General features: G+C 41.6%; 1 protein-coding gene across 1 annotated transcript in view; it reads right to left on the bottom strand.

Moving 5' to 3' along the window:
* The window catches only part of LOC146374251 (solute carrier family 12 member 9), a 79,929-nt gene that overhangs the window by 34,950 nt on the left and 30,243 nt on the right, over positions 1-14,736 (bottom strand). Inside the window, exons 8-9 of the mRNA XM_084950053.1 lie at positions 8,293-8,375; positions 580-704 (exon numbers count right to left, since the gene is read on the bottom strand). Of these exons, the coding sequence (XP_084806179.1) occupies positions 580-704; positions 8,293-8,375 (208 nt within the window). The remainder of the gene's footprint in view (positions 1-579; positions 705-8,292; positions 8,376-14,736) is intronic.

The following is a 14,736-nucleotide window of genomic DNA, read 5'->3' as shown; positions in this document are numbered from 1 at the left end:
CATACACACACAGAGTTGTGCTACTGTTATGTGAGAATGGTTTCCAGGAGCTTTTATAAATCAGAATCACTGCAAGCATCCTAGGAATACAAACACAGCACACACACACTCTCTCTCTCTCTCACACACACACACACACACACACACACACACACACACACACACACACACACACACACACACACACACACACACACACACACACCACAAACATTGTAAATTTTAATCTCTAAGCATCTCCACACGCTGTAGCTTGAGCATCCAGTTCAGGCTGCGCCTCCACAAAAACAAACAGTTTTATTGTCAGTCCCTGTCCAATATGGGGCTATAAGCAGTGGCCAGTTTTATGTCTTTTAATTAGTACACCGTCGCTATAGCAGCATCCAGCTGGCAAACAACCACCTCCAAATACACATATACATAAACAATAGCAGAGGGAAAAAAATACAATGGGGAGCACAGTGTGCTCAGTGAGTCAGGAAAAAGTGATGGAGAACATGTGCAAGAAAGCCATAAGCCTTTATTATGGCACAGAATCTCTGTCTACATGTGTGTGTAAATTACCAGACGTGTGTGTACCTGAAATTAGGTGCCGAGGCCCATTCTAAGGCGAGGCAAGCCAAGTCCACAGCAGCGTACACCAGCAGGAAGAAAATGGTCACAATGCTGGCGATGGTGTTGAGCTTCCCTGAAAACAGGACCAGCTAGAATGACCGAAACAAAGAAGCAGGGAAAGAAGGGGGAAGACAAACAGAGAAGAGATTAGCATTTAGAGCTATACTACATTCTACAGTCAGAACAGTGCATTTTAATTCTTTTTTTATGACTTTTTTCCAGCGCCTAACAACTTTTCACTTCCAAAAATCTAAAATATGAAGTTAAAGCCATGTCAGCTGCTCTGATACATCTGAGCTTTGTTTGCCTCTTAGCTGGATGTTTTCCAAAAATATAAAATAACCAAAAATAAATATATAAAATAATACCAGCAATCATAGAATTGTTGGAGCTAAAACGTCTCAGAGGCTTTAAAGTGAGGTCTTAACAAGGGCAGAGGTTCCATACATTTTCAAGCCAAGGATCCCTAGATAATTGAGTTTTGGTCCCAAGAAACCTTTTTGCTGTGAGATATGATTATCTGGCTCCACTGTGGCAAAGAGGTGACATAAAGGATAGATTAGACTAGCATCTAGGGAGCAAGACACCGCTAAACTAAACTGTTCTACATTTTTCTGGGGATCTTGGAAGGACCACAGGTGGTCATCTGGCTCCACTTTGGGAGCCACTTACTGAGGCTAATGTTGAGTTTTAATTAAGATGGTATCAAACCTGCTGTTCAGACAGGCAGCTATGTTAGCTATGGCAGCTACGTGACAAAACAGCAACATCCGTTTGCACTTTATATTCTCACCGGCCGATTCAGGGGGAGAGCTGTACATCTAATAATAATGACAGCACATAGATGTATGGGACTCACCCTTTCTTACAGAGGTGCACTAGTTGACTTCTAATGGAGCAGGGAAATGATGACCTCATTATAAGCCCTGCTCCCTGCCATGTTCCCTGATATCAGAATGTGTGAACAAGGCTCTATGCAATTCACTGTGTGTAATGTTTGGACGGGGAAGTCACGAATAAAGACAGTTAAAGCTTCGACTGTTTCACCTGACAACAGTTTACTTAGCATAATAAATTACAATGACATAGCTTAATGTTTGGACTAGAAATGGTCATTTTGGATACTGGAGTATTAGACTGTTGCTGCATATGCATCTTCTTTTAAATATATATTTCTCCCTCGTTTTACCAGTACCTTGTAATCAACCTAGAATTAACACACTACTATTAAGCTGTGAAAGAAAAAACATTATTTTTTGAATGGCTGTCACAGGTCATCTCTGTGTTAGATGTGATGATGTAGAATATCCCGGACAACTTATGAACGCTCATTTAGCCATTTGTTAGCCATCTTATTCCCTAAAACACAAAAGCCAAAAAATGGGGTATTTACATATTTATTAAATGGTGGAAAATAAAATGTGAAAATGCCTAAAGCAGTCATAATTTCAGGCATCTAACCAAAAATTTATTTAAAAAGAAAAACTTACAATTAGACCAGAAATGCAAAAGGCTAAGTTATATGCACAAAGCTACAGCACAATTTAAATTTTATACCAAATTATGTTGTTCTTGACTTTGGGCCACGAGCTGCTAGGAGTAAATGTTAAAATGTGTCAATTATAAGACTAATACTCACTTTACTTGCTTGTCTCAAACTACAAGTTGCAAAATGTGCCACTAAATGCTGATAGCAAAGTTTAAGATCAGAAATTCAAATCATTATTAAATTATAGCTAAAAGCTTCACAGACAACTGTGCTAAACTGAAAACTAAATTTTGAGGGTTTCCTGCTCTTTCTGTAAATGCTTCAAACTTTTTATTCACTTCAATTCAGTTTTAGTTATAAAGAGAAAATTTACAACAACAGCTACCTTACAGCAGTACATATTGCAAGCTAAGCACTCTACAGTATTAGAAAGAAGACTCCAAAATGAAGTGATCTCCTTTTAGCAGCACTTGGCATGAGTGGGAAAGAAAAACGCCCTTTTAATAGGAAGAAACCTTTTGCAGAACCAGGGTCTGCGACGGCCAACTGGGGCAGTGAAGCATTGAGCAACAGGAATGGGGGGGGAGATGGTTCAGGTTCTGGCTCCCATTCTACTTTGAGAGACTTCTTAAGATGGAAACTATTTGTCCATTTCTTTATTTTATTATTTGCAACAACATGTACGACATCAAAACTATAAAATAACACTCAATGTGTGACATTTATTTAATTTATTCTATGTTGCACTTCATGGTTGTAAATATCAACCGTATCCACATCCAAGAGAATATTACAAGCAGATATCTCAGATGTATTTGACATGAAACTACACTTTAAAAATAAACACACATGATAACCCCCCCCTCAGCTCAGCTATCTCTCATTTGAACACAACTCTAATGTCACAGTAATACATGTGTGCTACTTTCACAACACATTATCACCATCACACAAACCATAGCTTAGCTGTTCATTCAGTGTGTAAATTACACTCATTTGCAACAGTCTCTGTTGAATTGTGGTGCGAACACGACTAAATTGTCAGAAATGGATATCTTCCCCACTGCTACCTTCCGTTCCTCAAGCACCTTCACTTTGGTGGAGGAACAGCACATGTAAATCTTTCAGGTAAAGACCGTCATTAGCTCTTCTGTGCCGAATGAAACATTTCCTGCAGTTGTTTCATCATCATGGAGTGAGCTTTTTATATGTGTTTGTGAGCTGCAGGGCCTGATTGCACAGACCAAGGAGGTAACTGCTGTACTGTACAAACACAGAACACTGCCTCTCTCTCTCCTTTTATTGTGTGTTTTATGATTTGCTACTGAGAAACTTCTCCAGAGTTGGGGAACATATTCATGAGCTCAAGGATATATTATTGGTATGTGTGGAGGGGAGATAGCAGCCACCATAAGGCAGATGTACACTGAGGAAGAGAGAGGGGGGAGAAAATGTAACGGTGGGGAGTTGAAATTAATGATGTCACATTATTGACAGGCGGGGAGAACAGGTCACTAGATGCACCAAGGGAGCTGTGAGGCTGGAGAAGTGGGGGAAGACAAAGAAGAGAGAGGAAGACAAGTGAAAAAGAGAAAGTGTGTGAGGGAGCACTGCTGACCTCTGACAGTCAAAGTCAGTGGGTGTCTCTTCAGTGCACCCGTGGGAGCTGGCTCTACCAGAGCATTAATTAGCCATTAACTCAGACACAGGCCTGCATGTACAACCGCTCTGACAGCACACCAACTGAGTGTGAATGAGTTGCGTTTGTGTGTGCATACACACACCACCTCTCTCCCGCTATTATGCGCTGATTTAAAAGACTGTTTTTACTGGAGAGCAGTGTGCATCAATTGCCACACAGGTCCTTGCAGTGTAAGGGCTCACACACACGTTTTTATTAAATAAAAAGAATAAAGTGGAAAAAGCTGAGTAATGCTTTTTACTACAGAACTGTGCTTTTCCAGACATGGCTAAGCATTACAGGTAACAATCATACAGCACATTCTAGAGTGTGTATTTGAGTTCAGATGCAGAAAGCCGGGTCCATCAGTTAGGACAGAGACAATTCGGTATAACACCACAGTGAATTTGAACTAAAACAATCAAGAATTAAAGACTTTCACCTTTCATTCAAGAGGGTTATAAAAGAACTTGACTATGAAGACGTACAATTTATTATATTAGTATTTATAAAACGTAAAATGATCCTATCGCGTTAACACTCAAATACAGACTAGAAAGTCAAATGATTGGACCGGTACTGGTCCCAAACTCTGGCGTTTCCTTGTGTGTAAGGTAACCAGGGAGCAAAGTATAACTGACATCAGTCAAACTGTGCATCAAAAATAAAGACATCACAGAGGCAAGGAGGCAATGTTCCTCTACACCAACAAAGAGGAAAGATGTTTGTTGTACAGAGCTCTGCTTTCTCCCATCGTCTGTTAAAGACTCAAACAACTGTTTTATGATAACACGGATTCCATCAGCAGTCATTTCAGATTAAATTTGCATCCATGTCCATAACATAGCCCCCCTCAACTCTTATATCCAACTCAAGATTCACGATTACTGGCTGGAGAACACCTGGTGGCTATCGACAGATCTGTATCCATCTGAATTGCCTACGAGTGATCAAAAATGTTCACATCTGTCACGTTTCTTAACAAAATTTTAGATTCCATTGAGATTATTTGAAACCAAACGCCTGGCCTGTAGGACCAGCCTAAAACGTAAGCCTAAAACTGTGGTCAAACATTAACAAACATCACCGGCAGTGTAAACATGACTAGTCAAGCATCAACAGTGATGAAAGCTGGATCTGAATCCAACAACAACAATTTAAGTTGTCCCAACAACACATCAGTGCCCGATTAGTGCTGGATAGTAGAATCAAAACTATGGATCAGCTTGGGCGTACTGTTATAGCCAGAGCGTTCAACACAACCACGTTGGTTGACATATGACAAATGCTGGTTGAAGAGTGGGACGCCATCACACAGCAGTGTGTGACAAAGTGCCAGGCTGTTGCGGCTTTGTCTGGTTCATCTTGTTTTGTTTTTGCCAAGTTTATTGACGTCCTTTGGAAGTGACATACATACCATTTATTTTTCTTGGGTTGCAGCCTATATTTTCAGATCACCATCCAACCCTATGCTCTTCAATCTTCTCTTCAACCATTTATACTTTCCTCTCCCTGCATTCCCCGACCATTTCTCCTTTACTTAGAAGTCCAATAAAGCAAGGCCCCTGCCTCCCTCTTCCCTCCTCCTTCCTTTTCAATCCCGCGACACATGAGAGTTTAAGGCAAGATTACAATCAGACTTTTGTCATCAGTGAATCATTCAAATGGTGGAGGAAGAGGCAGAGAGAAAGAGGACAGGAGTCAATGATTTCTGATGATGGCAGCAGCGGCGACGCAGCTAACGATTTCCATCTAATTGCTCCTCCTCCGCTCCTGGAGAGTGCCGGAGATGAAGAGAAGGGGACGAGAGGGGGACAGCGAGTGAGAAAAAGAGAGGGTGCAAATAATGACAAGCCATTCAGCCTTTAACACTCACCTCTGATAATGATGGTTTAGTCAGGCCTATTTGCTCCTAAGATCCTCCGCCTGCTCTTCATCTCTATCCCCACCCTCCTCTCCTCTGCCAATATTTTCTCCTGGTCTAAATTGGCTTCTTTCCTCCACTTAGTTGACACAATAGAAGAGAAAAACACTATGTGCTGTCTTTTGGTCAGAGTGGGAAAAAAGTGCCAGTTTTTTCCATTCAGCTGCTCTGATATTGTTCAGTCTTGTTCGGTTTGCGCTGCCTCTATACTTTAATCACCTACACACCAGGTTGTTGCTAGTAATGAACCCAGATGGGAAGTGAATCGATTAGATGATAAGTTACTCTTGTTTAGTTATAATTTTGCTTGTCAAAAATGCTTCTGAATGTTTTCCACCTCCCTATTTTTATTCTTGGACAGTTCTAAATAGTTTGTGTATTTTATACTGTGAAGCTGAAGGCTTAAAGGAATTGAATGGATTAAGTTGTATAATGTTAATTCCACTTAAAGGTTTTGAATTCATTTGACAGCCTTTTACACCTGATTATCTTGATTAACTTGAACTAAACATCTGCTTATTAACAAAGCCCTAAAAAGCACACTTCCACGCTATTGGTATGATATTGGTGCGTGCGGTGGGAATTAACAGCAAAGACTCAATGTGAGCCCCATCAGGCTGAAGAAAGGTTCATCCATGCAGTCATAGATTGGTCCAAGTGTGAAGAAAGACAAAATGTAACAGCAGCCACCACCTGCCACCTGTTTGTCAGCTGCAGCTTCGTATTGTAGTCTCCTGAGTAACTGTGTCTGAAATAGCTTTTATGTTTCAGCATAAAGACATAAGTATGCATGTTACAACATACTAATGTGGTTGTGTTTTATTTACAACTGTGACACTATAAGTGAAGTGGGTTGTTGGTTTGAAGACTAACACCATGCTAATGATAGTAGAAAGGAAAGTGAAGAGGGGGGGCTGTATTGACAGATCGACAGATGGGCTCAATGTGCGATGGTGAAGAGAGAGTGAAGGTGAATCTGTCCATTTAACAGTTGATCTACATTCCTCCCCTCACTTATGGCCATGAGCTGACCACTCCCTTAGAGACAGGACGATGAGCTCGGCCATTTGGGAGAAGCTCAGAGTGGAGACGTTATCCTCCGCACTGAAAGGAGGGGGTTCGAGTGGTTCAGGCATTTGACTAGGTTGCCTCCTTTGTCCTTCCTATGCAAGGTGTTTCAGGCATGTCCAACTGGGAGGAGGCCCAGGGGCAGACCCAAGACCCACTGGAGGGACTACATCTTTTTCGCTAGCCCCCTCAGAAGAGCTGAGGGAGGAAAGCTCTCTGCCTCTCTGCTTAGACTTGTGCTCCTGGATCCAGAAAAGTGGCAAAAAAATGAGCAGACAGAGGGATAGATGTTCTTCCTAGATTGGAGAAATGAAGTGAGAAGTCTGAAGCCTGACCTTTTGGCTCACAGGGATTACATTTACATCCACTGGCCTCCCGATTTGAAACTTTGGCAGCCACCATTAACAAAATATATATGACAGAAAAATAAAGAAACACATAATGGGTCCACTTTAATCTAAAGGGACATAAATGCCTGCAGCAATTATGAATAACATTATAAACTGTCAGATATCTGACAGATACTGCCTCTGTGGTAGCAGTCTGTAACCATGTTACAAAAGTGAACGCACTTCATCTTGATCCATTTTCCTTCCAGCTGTTATCCTCTGCAAATCCCACAGCCTATCTGTCTGTCTCTCTATTTATTTATATCTCTTTGTCTATCAAAATTTTTAAAGTGTTATTAATAAAAGACAGGGAAGGAAAGGAAATTTCAGCATCCTTACCTACCAATCAACACAGTAGAACTACTTAAAGTAAGTAAGTTGTGCTTTTTTGGAAAATTCACTGAACGCTATTAAACCAAAGAGACTTTAGTGATGCAGAAGCACGCCTTTGGAACGCATTAGTCGACAGAATAACTGACTTCAGGTGCCATTTGTTTAATGCAAATGCACAAATTTAAGCAGCACTATGACAGGTGTGCGTGGATGCAGATTGAGCAGTGATAGAAAACAAAGACATCAAACTGCTCAGGCTGAACTGGTGAATGAATAAGTTTAGTTTGAAGGGAGAGAGGACTTTCTGATCTTCTTGCCTGAGGAAAGTTTCTTTGAAAAACACTGAACAATCCAAACAACAGGAATTCCCGATGATTTTGTCCCTCTACCTTGCCAACCTTGCATTAATTATACAGAAATAATATTGGCTTGTTGGAAGGTTCTCTACCTTCCTTATGTACTGAGGATTTTATCTCCCGTAGAAGAATGTTACTGATTTCAGTGAAATATTGAAAGCCAAGTCTAAGGCTAGTGTTGTCTTGTTTGGACGTTTGATCACTGAAGCTCTTATTTTTGACACAGCATTTCTTTGCTTTTAATTTTGCTATTCAAAACATGTTTCCTCATTTGGATTTGTACAAAACATGAAGCTGACGGGACAAACTCTAACATTAGACTCTTTTCTCCTCAGCCCACACACTGATTACAAAACATACAGTTATTTAGCAGTACTGCTTGACGTGATATAAAGTTGCACTTATCTGCTGATACTGATTTGCTTATCACTACTAACCTGCACTAGGAACCAGGAGATCAGCACTGAGACCCAGGGGTTGCCACTGCGAGATGTCTTCTTAGCCAGCCACAGCGCCTTACCTGCAGAGGTGAGAAAAAAACAAAAACAATAAAGACAGTGACCTTTTGAATCTTAGTATTAAAATATTTAGCAGCAGCATCACCGTAACAACAGTCTTCCATGTTCACATCAGTAAAGCATGTGTCAACAGAATAGCTTAATCAGTGAAAGATTGGAACGAATGGCCTTTCTCGGTTTTAATAGACAGTGTTATCTATTAAATGTGCTCGTAGAAGCAGAAAAGGGGACACAGCTTGACACAGTGTCGATATCTGGGGAAGTTAAATAGCAAGTGCAGAGCACTGGGGTGTACTAAGAATCACGATTATTGGGTTAGCAAGCTATGTTGAGCTTAAAGTTTTCAGTGTCACAAAAATTGATCCTTTTTTTAAAACTGTCTAAATCACCATGGTAACTTATGCCTATGAACATATAACCTGTTCAGAGTTTTATTTATATTAAGTTTCATTTCAACACAGCAGGAAGCTTCATGTTTTCACTGATTCTCTGCAGTATAGTTTCTCTGCTAAGGAAATACAGTTTATATGTGCAGTTTGTTGAGTTACACCTTACTAACACCACCAAATGAAGCCCAACACCGTCAATGGAAGTGATGCAAAAATGTATAAATGTTTTACATACATTCACACACCAAGAACACCTGTTCAATAAGTCAAATAATTATTTTTATTTTGATGTGCTGACAAACTAAAGCAATTTACACACCTTTGTTAGACTATGAAAGTAACGTTTGATGTTTAAATATATCCAGTTTATAGTTTCAGTTGTGTTACTAATGCGCAGCTTCTAATGAGCAAACTCATCATTTTTAATCTGTTTTTTGATTTTTCAGAACTACTGCAGTAAAAATAACAGCTTAAAAAACACTGTTTTTCTACTTCACCATTTTATCATCGTCATCATCTCTGACTGGCGTAGGCAGAACTGACAGGGATTTTTGTGTGGAAGAAGAATAACATGGTGCACAAAACGACTCTTTTCATGTGAGGAAGAAATAGAAAGCTTGGATAGCCGAAAACGCTGATAACTAACGTTGTGATATCCATTATCCCTCACTGGGTTTCAGGTTTTGTCGCAGCAGCTGATCCAAAGAAAGCCTGGCTGTATTGAACTCCCTTCGCTGTATACCCCACAGGTGTCAGTCATTGTGCCTGTTGCAGGCCTTTGGTCTAATGCTTAGTTTATGTGTGCCATTTTTCGACCTCATGAATGTGAGTGATGTGAAAAGCTAAGTCATAACTGCTGGTGTGCACCACGCTTTAGTGTCGTTTTGTATGGTTGTGTACGTCTTGCTTTTCGTAACCTGGGGTGTGTAGCGCAGCCATTAGTACATTGAAATGGAGGTGCGGCTGTCGCAGTCTGCATGTGCAACAGTCAAGGCAATGACCATAAACAAGATTTTGCTTTGTATTACTGAAAGTACATCCAAGTCCCTTTGACGATCTAATTTGTCACTCTTTAAATTCTGAACATTACACTCAAGTAGGGAGATATTAACACAGTATGAGATTTAAAAAACAAACCCCTCCTGGAAGCGACTGCCAATCCCGCTCCGACTCGCTAGGTTCTGTTACTGCTTTCTTTCCATTTTTTATTTTATTTCCAAGAGCAACAGATATAAATAATAACCGATGATGGTAAAGTGCACAGAACAGATCTGATTTTCACTGGGGATGGTATTTTCTACCGTTACTGACATTTGCACAAAATTTATGTAATTAACTAAATGTCTGCTTTGAAAAGGGAGAGCGAGAGAGAGGGAAAGCGAGTGGGCAGGCGACAGCGAGGGAGACAAACTAACCCGACGCGTCACTCTATTTAATACCTTACAGGCCTGTATGGTCTATTGAAAGATATTTACATACATTTACATATGTCTCATAGCTTGCACGACATTTCATCGTGTGGCGATGATGGTATTTGCTTTGAACCCTGTGGTGGCTGAGCACAACAGAGGTAAGACTGGTGAAAGACTATGGAGACGATAACGAGGCTCACACGGTGGAGAGACAGGAGGTGCAGGGACGAGGCGGGCGGTTGAGGGGGATCTGAGTTTAAGAGTAAATTTCACAGATGGTAAAGGACTGGAATTAAATCAGCGCGACTTTAAAGTCAAATCAATGCGGCAGAGCAGGGAGATGGAAAGGATGAAGAGAGGCAGGGCAGAGGTGAAGGAGTTAGAGATTAGCAAGTTAGAGAGGAGAAAGAAATGGAAGAGGTGTGGGACAGAGGGAGGAAAAACAAAGAACTTCTTTTGAGTGTGTGTGTGTGTGTGTGTGTGTGTGTGTGTGTGTGTGTTGGGAAAAATTGACGCATCCATCACTTAGTTTGCATAGGACAGTGGCAAGGTTAAGCAGTGAGCAGCATGCATGAGTGACAACAACCAGAACAACACACACGTGATGATCCTACTGTCCCTTTTACACACACACGCACACACACACACGCACACACACACTACACATTTATGGTTCCACAGTCACTGACTCTTAATTAAAGAGATTAATCTAACTTAAGTTAACCCTTTGGGTGTCAGTGAGTGAACAGACTCGTACCAGAGTCGTCTGCCTCTGCTCCATCAGATCACTTCATCGAGGAACTCTGACTAATACGGCCATTTATCTCCCCTGACACACACACGCACAGAAGTGCAGCTATACACACAGACAGAAACGGGCCAAATCCATTTGCAACAGACTTAACAAAAAAGGAGAGGACGGGATAAGGAAGTTGCTCAGAGTCATTAATAACGACAAAGCAGCAGGCAGCGTCGACTCACACAGAGAAGTGATTGAAATCACACAAACGCTGCACTCGCTTGATATGGGAATGGCTTTGACTCGGAGGGTTTGTGTTCAGTTTTTTCAGAGTTTTTTTTTTTTTTAAGAAAAGAAATAAGCACCACTGATCCCTGAAATACACCACCTGCCTACACATGGACCTACACACATGACAAAAAGTTTCTGCTGGATATTAGGACTGCTTTTTGGATTTCCTGTCACGGTGAAGGTACAAACAAAGTGTTTGTCTTTTAATCTGTGTAAAATTTAAATAAGAAACAGGAAGCAGTAATTTGAAAATCTCAAAAACACATTTTATTCACAATAAAACACAACAGTATATCAAATGTTTACGCTGAGTCTTTTTACTATTTCATGTTGCTCATTTTGAAACTTTCTGGCAGTGCAAAAAAAAAATGTTGGGACAGCTCCATGTTTACACTGTGTAGCATCCCATCTGCTTTAAACAACAGCCTGTGAACATCCTGATTGGGAAGAGGAGTGTTGTCCCATTCTGATCTGATAGAGGGTTCTAGCTGCCTGGGTCATATTTTCTTTGTTTCTGTGTTTTCTTTTCTGTTTCGCTGGTGAAAGGTCTGGACTGCAGGCAGGCAGCTGCACTGTTCTAATACAAAGCCATGCTGTTGTAAAAGATGCACTATGTGGTTTAACTTTGTCTTGCTAAAACATGCAAGGCCTTCACTGTTCGAAGGGAGTATAAGTTGCTCTAAAACCTGTGCATACCTCTAAGTATTGATGGAGCCTTTCCAGATATGCAAGCTGCCAATTCCACAGGCACTGATACGTCTCCATACCAGAGATGCAGGCTTTACTGATAACAAACCAGCTGGTCCCTTTCCTTTTTAGTTCGGATGATGAGAGAATTTAAAATTCTGCTTCATCTGACCACAGAACAGTTTTCCGCAGTTCATTTTAAATGAACTTTGGCTCAGAGAAGATAGCAGTGCTTCTGCATCATGTTGAAATATGACTACTTTGTATCAAAGAGCAGCAGTCTCCAACCCCCGGGCCACGGACCGATACTGGAGTCATTTGGTACCACGAGAGTTGAGGCTCGGGTGTGAAATTTATGGTTTTCAGGATTTTTATCGGTTTTTATCGTTAATTCGGTTTCCCTGGGTCTTTTCCCATGTGTTATGAATAAATCATATTTTTTTGGTACCGGTACTGGTTTTATTTTGTTGTATTTATCCGCGACACCGGTCCGTGAAAATATTGTCAGACATAAACCGGTCCGTGACGCACAAAAGGTTGGGGACCGCTGTCAAAGAGCTTCAACCGGCATTTGTGGATGGCATGGTGAACTATGATCCCAGAAAATGGGTTCATTCACTGATTTCCATGACACTATCATGACGGTTTTTAATGCTGAGCTGCCTGAATGTCTGAAGATCACAGCCTTATCCCTTGCACACAGAGATTTCTTCAAATACCTGAATCTTCTGATGATACAACAAACTCTAGATGATCACATACTTTACAATTCTGTTACGCACTCTTTTTTTAAATGTGAAAATGTAAACACAGCTATGTGTTGGGTCTGCGCTTCCACAGGCCCCGCTGGTTAGAAACGTATTCCCATTAATGACAAGCAAGGAAACAAGACGAACAGCTTTTACTTGCTAGCAAGGGAGACTGGTCGGAACCAGGCTCTTGGAGCTGAACGCTCCTCACCTGTCTCCTAGCCAGCATCAAATAAAAAGCCTTCCTTGCCACCTTTTATTGAAAACAGTTACAGTACACACAAGCACCTCCCATTGTAAACCCCCCCTGTGGTTACAAAAGATAAGGTACTATGTGTGTATGTGTGTGCACGTGTGTATATGTGTGTATGTATGTGCGAGCATCTGTATGTGTGTGTATGTGTGTCTGTATGCATGTGAGTGTGTGTGTTTGTGTTTGGGGGTGCGTTTGTGTGACCTCCTGCTCACCAAAAGGGTCATAAAAGCAGGAAGCTTACTAACCAAGAAAACAGAACCTTCAGATAGGATGTCCCTATAATAAAACACTACAGCCTCCCCCATGGCGATCGTGGCTCAAGAGTTGGGAGTTCGCCTTGTAATCGGAAGGTTGCCAGTTTGAGCCCTGGCTTGGACAGTCTCGGTCGTTGTGTCCTTGGGCAAGACACTTCACCCGTTGCCTACTGGTGGTGGTCAGAGGGCCCGGTGGCGCCAGGGTTCGGCAGCCTCGCCTCTGTCAGTGCGCCCCAGGGTGGATTTGGCTACAATGTAGCTTGCCATCACCAGTGTGTGAATGGGTGGATGACTGAAAGCCTAAAGCGCTTTGAGGTCCTTAGGGACTAGTAAAGCGCTATAAAAATACAGGCCATTTACCAACAAACTGGTTGGAGAGGTGGTCAGAGACAAAGGAATGTCTTTGATCATGCTGCTTGAACTAAGACTTACAAATTTAAGTAACACAATGACAACATTTAACAATTTGACTCCAACACTATGTAATCTATAGTTTCTAACATTCTCTCCCATTGATCTCTGTATATATAACTGAAATCCCAGCAAATGTATTACATTTACTTATGTGTGATGTCTTTGTCAGATGATGGTGCAGATATAAAAATCAGATTACAGAGTGCACTTTAAATTCAAATTTTGTATAGAAACTGTCACAGCTTGTGTGACTGAGATCAGAGCTTCAGTTTACCTCACTGTTGCAAACTTAGTTCAACATTTAGTTACTTTTCTTATTTCTTTAGCAACTTTTTCCTCAAATAACAACCTAGCAGAAAAGACTGACAGACGTTGCGTTGCTTCTAACTTTGAGTCACTACCACACAGCCATCATGTTTAACAAAGGTGTATAATTTTGTCAGATGACACTGAGGTAAAGTATTTGCTGTAGGTTACAATCAGCTCAAAAAATTAGAGTGACCACAGCTCTACAATAACTTAAATAACCAAAGACTTTTTCTTATACTTTCAAGGCAGTAAGCAGTTCTAACATTGTAATCTGTGGGTCTGATTTGTCTTGAGCCTAATGTGAACGTGTTAACAATATTCCACGGGCATCTACCAGATGAGCCTCATGTAGAGGACCACACTGATACCCCCCTGCTGTAGGAGTAAATTTAATGCTTTCAGGAATACCCAGGGGCGTTCCCAGGCCAGCCAAGAGATACAATCTCTCCAGCGTGTCCTGGGTCTGCCCTGGTGCCTCCTTCCGCTGGGACATGCCTGGAACACCGGAGGTGAGGAGGCATCTCACATAGCACTGTCTCCTCACCTAGGAGGCATCCTTGTCAGATGCCCAAACCACCTCAACTGGCTCCTTTCGATGTGGAGGAGCAGCGGCTCTACTCTGAGCCTCTCCCGGATGGCTGAACTTCTCACCCCATCTCTAAGGGAGAGGCCAGCCACCCTTCGGAGGAAGCTCATTTCTGCCACTTGTATCCGCGATCTTGTTCTTTCGGTCACTACCCACAGCTCGTGACCATAGGTGAGGGCAGGGACGTAGACTGACCGGTAAATTGACAGCTTCACTTCTACACAACAGACCGGTCAGTACAGTATCCGCATCACTGCAGCCACAGCACCAATCCGTC

Source organism: Perissodus microlepis, chromosome 14 (genome assembly GCF_051167445.1).
Source record: "Perissodus microlepis isolate ML-2025 ecotype Zambia chromosome 14, ASM5116744v1, whole genome shotgun sequence".
Lineage (NCBI taxonomy): Eukaryota > Metazoa > Chordata > Actinopteri > Cichliformes > Cichlidae > Perissodus > Perissodus microlepis.
This window is presented reverse-complemented; position numbering and strand designations above follow the sequence as displayed.